At 37.7% G+C, this 11,993-nt stretch overlaps 2 protein-coding genes across 3 annotated transcripts; one reads left to right on the forward strand and one right to left on the reverse strand.

The window, feature by feature from the left end:
* Positions 1-55: 55 nt before the first annotated feature.
* Positions 56-4,719, reverse strand: LOC122882902 (PRA1 family protein 3-like). The gene is made up of 3 exons (XM_044210826.1): positions 4,420-4,719; positions 3,558-3,775; positions 56-1,602 (listed from the first exon to the last, which is right to left on the reverse strand). The coding sequence occupies exons 1-3, from the start codon at positions 4,599-4,601 to the stop codon at positions 1,427-1,429; spliced, it is 576 nt and encodes a 191-aa protein (XP_044066761.1). The 5' UTR covers positions 4,602-4,719; the 3' UTR covers positions 56-1,426.
* Positions 4,720-5,402: 683 nt separating this feature from the next.
* Positions 5,403-11,427, forward strand: LOC122883402 (NEDD8-activating enzyme E1 catalytic subunit-like). Of its 2 annotated transcripts, none has more exons than XM_044212025.1 (18): positions 5,403-5,522; positions 5,625-5,663; positions 6,975-7,098; positions 7,249-7,329; positions 7,450-7,532; positions 7,912-7,992; positions 8,096-8,139; positions 8,226-8,290; positions 8,411-8,566; positions 9,127-9,229; positions 9,343-9,453; positions 9,588-9,641; positions 10,168-10,204; positions 10,297-10,378; positions 10,499-10,599; positions 10,685-10,748; positions 10,847-10,901; positions 11,007-11,427. In XM_044212025.1, the coding sequence occupies exons 1-18, from the start codon at positions 5,503-5,505 to the stop codon at positions 11,093-11,095; spliced, it is 1,389 nt and encodes a 462-aa protein (XP_044067960.1). In that variant the 5' UTR covers positions 5,403-5,502; the 3' UTR covers positions 11,096-11,427. The 2 variants fall into 2 exon arrangements, with proteins under 2 accessions (XP_044067960.1, XP_044067962.1); XM_044212027.1 differs by having other exon boundaries at positions 5,455-5,522; positions 5,625-5,687.
* Positions 11,428-11,993: the final 566 nt, after the last annotated feature.

An 11,993-nucleotide genomic window follows, 5' to 3' on the forward strand; every position in this document is an offset into this window, starting at 1 on the left:
TGTGATAAATAAATACATCTATATATTCATACTGAGACTCAGTTGGGAAAAAAACTAGAACATAAATCAGGTTATCTTTATTTTTATAGAGGACAGCCATGTTTTACTTCAAGTTTTATAATCACTTTTCAAGAATGAAAAAGTCACATAAAAACAGATAATATATAATATAGCATCCATATAACATAAAGAATCTCTCTGAACTGCCATTTGTGAAGGTAGCATGCACAAACTGCAGTCAATGTGCATGTGTGAAACAACTGCTCTTACTATCAGGAGTAGCAGTATAACACTTAACTTTACAGATGACAGATTTAATTTAGATTTGTTTGGGTTTTATTTTTTACAAGGAAAAGGGATTCTATTCCAACAGAGAATGGGAATACAGCATGGGATGTCTCTATATGTTTAGTCCAGTATTTACTAATGAAGAGGGAACAGTGATAAATTAAAGTTCATTAATTGAATCAACAATTTTGTCTCATTGCCAAAATGATGTAGTTTGTATCCTGCAGCCATTTTATACATTTCTGCATGCTGTATTATGAAAATAAAGACACATTAGAAATAACAACAAACTTGTACATACCATGATACATACCATGACATAATATTCAAACAATAAAGCTGCACTTGCCATTCATTTTTCAATATTGCATAGCTGTGATCAAAAGGGATACACTCAGTCCAGTCTGTATGGTCAGGAACTGTAAGCACAAATCTTTTGAGAAAAGGAATATTTAAACTCCACAATTATCAGTCAGGCCATATAACCATGTCTCCACAAGAAGCAAACTGGTCGTAGATCAGTCGTCCTATAGCTCCTGAATTGACAAAATGGGAGTTATTGCTGTTTAACAAGTAGTTAACAGTTCACTGGGTGTTGGATCTGTATCTTGGTAATGTGGGTTTGCTCAGTGAGAAGAAAATTAAACATGCTTGTTTTGAGGTAGCAAACTGAAAGGATCCGATTTGGTTTTTAGAACAAATACAGTTGGTATCTAATGACTGCATTACATAGTGTGTTCAGACATTCAGCTTTATTTGGATTAAATAAATAATCGGTTGTCATGTGGATCAAAGTGCATTGTTGACAAGGGAAATGATTTGTTTTTGGAAATATTTTTGACACAGGAGTGCTCAAACCTTTGGTAACCTTTAGTGCCCATTGCCTTTCAACATCCAATCCATGCTGTGATTGTGCAAATCTTGTTATAATATTATTATCCATCTGTACACTTTAGACAGTGTAAACTAACACGAAAGTATAAGAGATAAAAGTCAAACAAAAATGGAAAAAAGAATGGGAATGCAAACATCAGTAACTTTACGTGTATAGAGGGGATAAAAACTTGGGACATGGGACGATGCTATGGAAATTTTAATCCACACTGTATGACTTCCCTTGGCACTTTTGTCTAGAGCCTTATTCCTTCAGTTTGCTTTCAATGAAATCCTGAATCTTGTTAATTTTCTCCTCCTGCTGATCCAGGAGGTCCATGATGATACCCATGGGGGTCTTCTTCAGCCCAACACCCTCAATCTTGTTCTCCAGTCTGTTCTTCATGTTGCGCAGTCTCAGGGAGGCATGGATCAGAATTACTACAGGAAAGGGCAACAGCAAGTCATTTATATTTTTTTCTAATGTGAAAATAAAAACATAAATTATAGTGTCTCAAACTTAATAGATGAGATTTTCTGGAATCTTGGAAAATAAGAAAACAAAATGTTATACTGTTGCAACTCAGACTTTAAAGCAGGTGTAAGGATCGGCGTATCTTTTATTCCCCTGTCAGGCAGATACTGAATGCATGACATCAGCCAGTAAATGTAGCTCTGTCCAAATCAGCAACCCATAGCAACCCGTCAACACAGCCAGCAGTGGACAGGCCTCCTGGGAAGCGATCAAACTGTCTCATCTATCCGCCATAATGTTACAGCTGCTACATTTGCTCTAATGATCCAACCCATCAATTATCTAAACCACTCTGCTGATGGTCTGACTCTAAATGTATTTAGAGAGCTGTAGTAAATCCAAAACTATACCTCTAAACTACAGTATAGCTTTCTCTGTAATGCTGACTTTTTTTTTTTTTTTTTTTTTTTTACAATCTGTGTCATGAGTGAATGCATGTCAGTAATACTGCACACGCTGTTCAATCCCTACAGTGAGTCAGAATGAGAGAGTGTTTGGAAAAACTTGTTCACCCACAGAAAAACCTCAGTTATGCATCGCTGTGTGACTCACCATCCCCCTTAACTTCACTGTGTAACATTAGCCAACAAGTGTTTGGTATATACTGTAGGAAACACAAGTTCAAATTAAAACTAGAATAGGCCAAGCCCTAAATCTATAAAGATAATTAAAGTTTAAGTAGATCCTAGAGAGAATAAATATCTTTGTCACATCGGTTAAATTTAAGTGTTGTGAGGCTAAATGCAAGTAAAATAACCGGTGTCAACCAGGGAACTTATTTGACAACTCAAAGTTAGCAGGTCTTTCGAATTTGTGTGTCATAAAGTGTTGTAGAAGATACAGAAAGAGAGAGAGAGAGGAATGTGTATGTGATTCTTCATATCTAAATCTAATTTTAGAAGGGCCAAATTACAAGTGGGAGAGTGACTTGTTGGAACCAAAAGGAAACTACTAAAAATGACTGACAGCTCGATTTTTCCATGTTCTATTATGTGATCTATGTGTCTTTAATTTACCATATCAAGCACGTGCAGGAGAGGTCAGAGCAACAATGGCAAAAATGTTTTGAAAAACAGCACAAAGTTAGCTTGAATGTTCATTATTGATTTCAGAAACAGCTGTTTAACAAAGAAGAATTCTTAGCACAATGTTATCACGTGACCAAAATTCCATATTCATGTGGTAACAACTAAACCATCTCCATGACAACTGAGCAAACGCCACCCTTTAATAAATAAAGGCTACATGATGGGGCTGAAACCTCTGGAAAATTTGCACTAAATAAGTGGACCTTGTGCTAAGATTTTTTTGTCAAAAATAACGAAGTAAGATTACTGACATCTCAGAATTCTTAGAATAAGCGTACTACTGTATTGCTCAATTTAAAACGGCCCTAATCCTCTTAATAGAACCTGATTATACCTTGCCTAAACCAAGGCTGTGTCCGAAAAATACTCCCTTGTACACTCATTCACTACTCCCTATATAATAAGACATTAATTTATTCTTTAGTGTGCAATAAATTGAGATTTGGGGCCATAATGAATCATCATCATTTAGAGTGACACGACTGTTAATTTTCGCATCTATAAACTGTAACACACTGCATTGTGAGATTGTTATCGGAAAGAATTGCACATGCCATGGACACTACTTTTTTACACTATATAGTTCATACATTTCCCACTTAGAATTCGGACACTCAAATAAAATGGGGGACAGTAAATGGTGGTGCGTTATATGTATGTGGGCAGTGATTTAGTGATTTCTGACACAGCCTAAATCTAATTTTACTACTGAATTCTCCATTCCCTTTTTTGAAAGTAAATCAGAAAACCCAGTGGAATACACTGAGACTTACACAGCAAAGGGAAGGTGATTCCAAAGATGAAAACCATGACGCCACCACACAGCGACAGCAGAAAGTAACTGGTGGCCATGACCCCGAAGACAAACAGAGTGGGGTTCTTCCTTTTGAAGTTCTTGACGATGGCCTTGTTCTCTCCTGCCCACACTGAAGCCATGAAGACCAGAGTCACCACAGCTCCACCCAGAAACATGCCAAACGGGTTCAGGAACCTGAATATTGGAACATGATGAAAGCATTTTTTTTTGTTAATTAGCACAACCTGCTGGTGGTAACAATAATAGCAAACATCCTGGCCAGTTGGGGTAAACCCTAAGAGGGCAGATGCCTGCAGTAAGGCCTATACTCATAATTTCCACTACATCATAATCTATTCAAAGAAAACTATCGAACCAGCTTCATAAATGCAAAATCACGACCAACTAGCAGCAGTGATATGTGACCGTAGGAGCTCCAGATTCAATGTAGCATCACTGATTCCCATAAACACTCCACATCCTGATAAGTTAATTTTAAAATAAAGAGGATGATCTATGGTTGACTGCTTCCATTGACAATATAAAGCACTTGCACATATTTTAAGCTAGCAACAGCGCTATTCTTACTGAAAGCTGCTGTTACTGAATACGCAGATATTTAGAAAGAAAATGTTTAACTGCTATAAGCCAAGCAAGGTAAATGTCTAAAAGGCAGAGGCTACAAAAGAGTTACAGTGCTTCAAATGTTGATACAATAATGGCAAAGGTTACAGAAATAGCCTGCGTTGTCATGATGGGTGTGGGTAGAAGGTATGCAGGCTAATTAAACACAGAGCCAGATGCTAGCTTGCCTGCGTTAGCATGCTACCAGAACTTACCCTACAATGAGGAAAACCACCAGAGCCACGGCGAAATAATTCGTCTGGTAGTACAGTAAATTACTGATCACTCTGTTGTTCCACTTTGTTAAATCTCTGAACTCAGGTTTGGCAAACCGGTCCGCTCCGGGGAAGAAATCATCCCACGGTCTGAGGGGTGCAAGCTCCATTTTGGCTGCCATGTCTTCAACGTGTAGTTCAGCCACACACGAACACAAACACAAACATAACCCACACGCGCTGCGTGATATTTTGACAGGTCAGCTGATCACCGTCTGAGCGTGGAGGAGGGGAGTCAAACACGCGAGAGTTCGTACTCTCGCTCAAGATCTCACGAGAGTCACATTCTAGAAGGTGTTTGGAGTTTTAGACTTGCGTTCTAGAATGCGCAGCAGCAACATTATTTGAATTAATAGAAAAAAAGTTTTAAAAAACTTTAAACAAACAACATCTAAAACAAACGAATACCCCATGACAGACCCACAACAATGTAGACAGTAAAAGGAACCACCACGGGGGTTGTTGATTTAGACAAATTAAAGAAACACTTATAAGTTTGCAAGGTAAAATTGTTTATCTTTAAATGTGTGTAAATTATGAAATAAATATGGACCCTGGTTTTAAAAGGTGTATATAAATAAAGTGTATTATTATTATTATTATTATTATTATTATTATTATTATTATTATTATTATCTCACTACAAATATTATCAACAATAAATAGAGCAATACCTTGTCATATCTTGTGTGAGAAAAAAGATTAAAAAATAAATGTAGCAGTGTTTCAGACTTTGCCTTCCAGTATCTGATTTAAACTTTGTGTCATATAATGCTTAACTTTCACCTAATCTGACATGACACTTCTATCTTATGATCAAATTTTTCCGGGGAAACACATTCTCCCACAATATAAATATTCTATAAAGACAGTCCAATAAACAACATCCCTGATGGCTCTGTAGTTCTCGCTGAAGCAGGAGAAACATGTTTTCCCTCTATGGGTACTTGGAGCTGCTCCTGTGTGCAGCTTTGACACTCGGAAACACAGCAGTCACAATCGAGGACATGGGACCGTGAAAGTATGGCGGATGCCGAGGAGCCGTAAGTCTCAATGGACGAAAAATATAATTTTATCGTAGTTTATCTTTCGCTTTTTGTCGTTAACCCGGTATACTTGAACTCCGTTTTACTTTCTTCTTCCAGGGAGAAGAAAAGAAGGCGAATAGAGGACCTGACTGAGAAGTTAGTGACGAATGCTAAATAAAGGTCTCTGACTGGCAGCAGTTTTGCGTTGCACTCTGAGCAGCGACTGCTGAGCCAGGAGACATGAAAATAAACATTTTAGCAAGGGACAGCCTTAATAACCCACTTAGCTGTTTGTACAATTCATCCATTTACACAGTGTGTCCATTCACAGTGTCAAATATAATGCAGAGACCCTGCACTGCACCAATCCTGCATCCTCTTTGCAAGACCAATCCGGAATGACCAGGACATTATTGCTGTGTACCAATTTCATACTACATACTAATCCTGAGCAGGTTTTGAGTATGCAGTGTTCAAACTGGAAATGTGACAACCAAGTAAAGTGGAACAATTGCACTGAAATAAACACTTGACTTATAATTGTGTTGTACACTAATGTCCCACAAATGCAATGCACAAAATAAAAATGGAGGAGCTTCATACAGCTCCAGAAAAGTATATTGATTTCTTGTATAATAGTATACTATAAATATTAGCATATAGTACATACTGTATACAATTAGTATAAGTATGAAATTGGGACACAGTAAATGTTTACGAAGATTCTCAGTCTTCTTTGTTATACATCTGGTTTCCTGATAAACTTGCTGCACTGCCACCAGTTAGTCACATCAGTTAGTACAGTGGTTCCCAGCTTTATTCAATAGAAAGTCATTTCTACTGTGTGTCTACTGAGTGTTAAACTCACAACTTTATGAGTCACACAGTTTCTTTTGAATATTTTTCAGCGACCACAAGAAAAAAAAGATTACAGAAAAGTCAGAAAAATGATTTTGTGTTGCCAAATTTAGTTTTTTATTATTCACTACGTAGGTAAACATCTTGTGGCTCTTTAGAGCCACCTCTCAACCCCATATCTCAGGTTGGGAGCCACAATCCTAGCAGACAGTCCAAGACAACTAGGCTGTGCAATCTCGAGAGATTAATAGAGATGCACCATTTTCAGCTAAATAACATGGGTTACCATATGTCAGTGATCAATAGCAGTTTAATTGGCTAGTTTAGGTTTTGTCATTGTTGTACAACAGATGAAATCCAGAATGGTGGCGTGTTTTTCTCAGTTTTTCTTTCATTTGTTTTTATGTATTTAGCAATCCCCACGACTGTTATTACTACGGCCAACTGCTTTCTTTTCACTGCCTTGTCCATACAACTTCTCCCCTAGAAAATTAAAAATACATGTAACAAGAGATAAATGGCATTATTATAGGGATAAGTAGGAGTAAGAAATGTACTAATTTAAGTTATAGTACAAGTTCAGTGTATCTTGGTGTGTTGTGTGTCCAGAATGGCTGTAGATGGTGGACACAGGGACGGTGGTTGCGACTGGGATGGGCGGTGGAATCATGTGAGGAAATTTTTGGAGAGACCCGGCCCATTCACCCATCCTGACTTTGAGCCAAGCACTGAGGTGACACAGAAGAAGAGTGTTCTTTTCATATGTTAAACTGAATCAGTCTTGTGTGATAAAGCTATAGCTCCACACTGTCCAGTGATGGTGATATTTCAAATCACAGTACACTTTTATTCTTTAAATATTGTGGCGTGTCTTTTATCTCAGTCTCTACAGTTCTTGTTGGAGACATGTAAGATTCTGGTCATTGGTGCAGGAGGACTTGGATGTGAACTCCTCAAAAATCTGGTAGGAAATAGCTTAAATCTTAAATGAATGTACTTTCTCAAGTGAAAGCTGAGCAAACACAAACTGTCTTTACTGCCTGCGTATTTGTATAAGTTCTTACATAGTCTTGTTGTGCTTTAGGCCCTGTCTGGGTTTCGCCTAATTCATGTGATTGACATGGACACAATTGATGTGTCCAACCTCAACAGGCAGTTTCTTTTCAGGTAGGTTTCACCTCTATTTTTCCTCCTCCTTATAGTTTTAACACTTTAGTATTTCACATAGACAGTATGTGGTGAAAAGTATTATTATTTTAATTCATTTTAATTTCGGGAAATTTGCCACAAAGGTGTGAGATACTCATCTAGATTTTTATAATGTTTCCTTTAATTATTTGCATAATGCTTATCAAAGAGCATAGTATGATGTAATTGACTTAAAGCCCTCAGTTGAAAATAAATGAGGTATACCATGTTACGGTATCTGTGATGGAGTGACATGAATTTTCCTCTAGGTGGCTGTAGTACTGTAACAATTCCCATGTGATAAAATCAGATTACATACAGCATAACCTGTAATTAACTGTTATATGCATCAATTTAGGCCCAAAGATGTTGGACGACCAAAGGCAGAAGTGGCTGCCGACTTTATCAACAGTCGTATCCCTGGATGTAAAGTTGTCCCGTATCCTTTTCAGCAACCGTTTTTACAGTTGTACAAAACAACTCAGCTTACATCGTATAAAATATCTTGACCATGATTTTTATTTCTTATTAATAACACACAGTCACTTTAAAAAGATCCAAGACTTTGATGAGTCTTTCTACAGGCGTAAGTGTTTTTCTTACAAGATCTATGCATTAGCAGAATTTACCAAGTAAGCACCTCAGAGGTTTAAAACGCTCATCTTATTGCAGAGTTCCACATCATCGTCTGTGGACTGGACTCCATCATTGCCAGACGCTGGATGAACGGCATGCTGGTAGGAAAGAGAAATTTGATTTTGTTTATTTCAGTGTTGTCTTTACCTGATATACCTTTGCATATCAGAAGTGTATAAGTGTAATCTGTGGTAAGTTATGATTGACATTATCTTGACTAGATATCCCTCCTGAGCTATGAAGATGGAGTCCTGGATCCCAGCTCCATCATCCCCCTCATCGATGGAGGAACAGAGGGCTTTAAAGGAAACGCTCGTGTCATTCTGCCCGGCATGACTGCATGCATCGACTGCACGTTGGAGCTGTACCCACCACAGGTCACTTTTCAACAGCAATTTATCAGTTTCACTCTAAAAATTCATATAAATACAGCAAATGTAATATTTCTGTTAATAATGGATGAATGATATGACAGAATAGTAATATATTAACTTTTTTCAAAAGGTTTCACATCTGCTTGTTCATCTTGTCTTTTGGGTGAGAGAAAGCATCTGTGATGCACAGGAGGTGATGTTTCACATCAAAGACTTGGGGAAAAAGAAAGACTTGGGTCATAAACATAAGCCGTGATAGCTACCAGACTGAACAGAAAAAGAAATAGCACCAGGTTATTAGAGGAAAACGTGTGAAGTGCAAAACCAGCACAGCAGTGACTATTTTGCACCGATCTTGCTATCACACACAGAAGAAAAATTATAAAAATAGTATTAAGTAAGGATTTGATGATTAAACTTTTTCATTAACAGTTATTTTTATAGTTTTGATATTATAGCTGTCGTAGTCTTTTGCCAGTTTCACTGTGCAGGACAGAAAAAGCGGCTTCTAGTGCTTCTTTTAAATGCATTCATGCCTGAACTTGAAAGTTTTATATCCACAGATTAATTTCCCCATGTGCACCATTGCGTCAATGCCGCGGCTACCGGAACATTGCGTTGAATATGCCAGAATGTTACAGTGGCCCAAAGAAAAGCCATTTGGAGGTAAGCTAAAATATTTTTGTTTTACTTGAACACATGAAATCACAGTATTGAACCTTCTGCCTGTGTACATTATTACAATAAAGGATAACAACCAGGGTCTTCTTCTCAACTAGATACCAGCTTAGATGGAGACAATCCAGAGCACATCCAGTGGGTGTTTGAAAGAGCCCAAGAAAGAGCTGCAGAGTTTAACATTACAGGAGTGACATACAGACTCACTCAAGGTGAACCTATGAATTGAAATAATAACTTATTCAACGCTAATGTGGTACATCAGTTGGATGTTGGTGGAACTGATACATTTCTCACCATAGTGTCTGTAATAATGTGCTGTAATTAAACTGTTTTTGTGACACAGGAGTTGTGAAGAGGATCATTCCTGCTGTTGCATCAACTAATGCTGTTATTGCTGGTATGAAACTCAAGTTTTTAAGGCAGTAGCTGTTTCTCTTCAGAGATGTTGACAGAAAGGACAATAGGTGTAACATTTTTGTAATATCTTTGGTGAAATATCAGTAGATACTGTTGCTACACCTGTCAAGCTAGCTGTTCTTGTGCTGCACATATCCAGTTTACAATAATAATGGGGGCAGATTTACCACTCGAAAAAATCACAGGTTTCTTATTTCTAGCCAACGACGGTTAAAATGTCACTAGATTTTATCAGCTACAGCTTGCTAGCTAGTTAATGCTAATTCCGTGAGTTGGTTGAAAACTGTTTCCTGTTGAGTTCTTAATGTTACCATTGACTCTTTTGAAAACAATAACCATGTAACAGAGTCTTAAATATGCACATGATGGCTTCATACATGATAGAATGCTAAACAGTGAGGCTAAAACTACATGTTCTTACCAAAATCCAATACAGACTACAGACAGTACTTAACCAATTGTACAATTCACTTAACTAGGCTTAATTTTCTCTTTGTTCTCCATAGCTGCCTGTTCCATGGAAGTTTTTAAAATTGCTACAAGGTTAGGAGCAGAAAGAAATTCTTAATCTCTCATCCCAATTATCTGCTGATTTGTTAAACGAACATTGCTTAACATCAGGTTTTATTTTGCAGTGCATATGTTCCTTTAAATAATTACCTGGTCTTTAATGACGTGGATGGACTGTACACCTACACTTTTGAAGCTGAACGAAAGGTTTGTTGTGCCCTAATTGTCAGTAACCACAACCACCAGTAACAGTCTTTTCAGCAGTGTAATGTACGTTTCTCCGTACAGAGAATAACCAGTTTACTCTGCATCATCTTTGATTGGCAGGAAAATTGTTCAGCCTGCAGCCAGGTACCTCAGGATCTCCAGTTCCCTCCTTCTGCCAAACTACAGGATGTTTTAGAGTACCTTACAGAGAACGCCTCTCTGTGAGTATTCAGAAAAATATATATTTGTGATGCTTCTTTAGCTTCTTTAGCAATTAGGTTAAAATGGGGTATAAATCTTTTCCAGGCAAATGAAATCCCCAGCTATCACCACAACTCTGGAAGGGAAGAATAAGACGCTGTATTTGCAGGTAATATACAGTATTTAATCTTTGAGAATGCTGCGTGGTGTTTGGTCACCTGCATTTCATTATAAACTACGATTAAACTGATTACAATTTTATTCCAGTCTGTTAAATCCATCGAGGAACGAACCAGGCCAAACCTCTGCAAGACTTTGAAAGGTAATAAGAAGCAGTACTCCAATCATTCCCAGTCTGTCCAAAGTGACCTGTAGCTGCGGCCATTCATGATAACACACGTGTAATATGTTTTTTCCTCTGATGCAGAGCTGGGCTTGTCGGATGGACAGGAACTAGCCGTGGCTGACGTCACCACGCCCCAGACGGTTCTATTCAAGCTCAATTTTACCACCTAAACATTCATTACAACACACAGCACTGATGTCAGATTGACTGCATCTGAATGCAAACTGGGTCTTGCATCACAAGGTTACTGTGATGTTGCAGTAGCACATTTGACATGATAATGTAAATAAGATGAGTGACGTCTCACTTGTGGGGTAGGATTGGTTGTCATATGAATACGGAATCATTTAACAACATTGTTTTTTCTCTTAATAACGTTGTTTACTTCTTTGTGTATTTGTCCTGTGTTGACCTATATTGTAGCTATTTCCCTGTCAATCAAATGAGAATAATGATGTGCACTGTGCTCTAATAAAGTTTTATTATCATGGTTGTAGAGGAAGCCTCTTTCACCAGATGTCATCTTTCTTCACTAGGAAGCAACAGTGCAGCTGCACTGAGATTTGGGAGGAAGTCAAGTGTTATTAAGATTAAAATAACAAAAGAATATTTCATTTATTGAAATAAGAAATGTTTTATGTGACAGTTTTAAAGAAATAGTACCAACATTTTTAAATATGAAGCCACAGCCAGGCCAACCTGCAGCCGGTTAGCTTAGCTTAGCATAAAGACTAGAAGCAGGGGGAAACAGCTAGCCTGGTACTGTCCAAAAATAACACAATTTGCTTACTAGCACCCCAAAAGCTCACAAGTTCAGTCCAGTACATAGGTTGTGTTATTAAAGGGGGTTGTTTGAACACACAGGTTTTTGTACAGATTATTCAATCGAAATATAATGTATTAACTAGTGTGCTTTAGAGGTGCTGGTAGGCAGATTTTGTTTCAATTAGACAGAGCCAGTGTAGCTGTTTTCAGTCTGTATGCTAAGCTAAGCTAACTGGCGGCAGAGAGTAGCATAGCTCTATTAGACAAACAGTGTTGTCAGTCTTCTCATCTACCTCTCTGTGA

The sequence above is a fragment of the Siniperca chuatsi genome, linkage group LG10 (genome assembly GCF_020085105.1).
Source record: "Siniperca chuatsi isolate FFG_IHB_CAS linkage group LG10, ASM2008510v1, whole genome shotgun sequence".
NCBI classification, from domain to species: Eukaryota; Metazoa; Chordata; class Actinopteri; order Centrarchiformes; family Sinipercidae; genus Siniperca; species Siniperca chuatsi.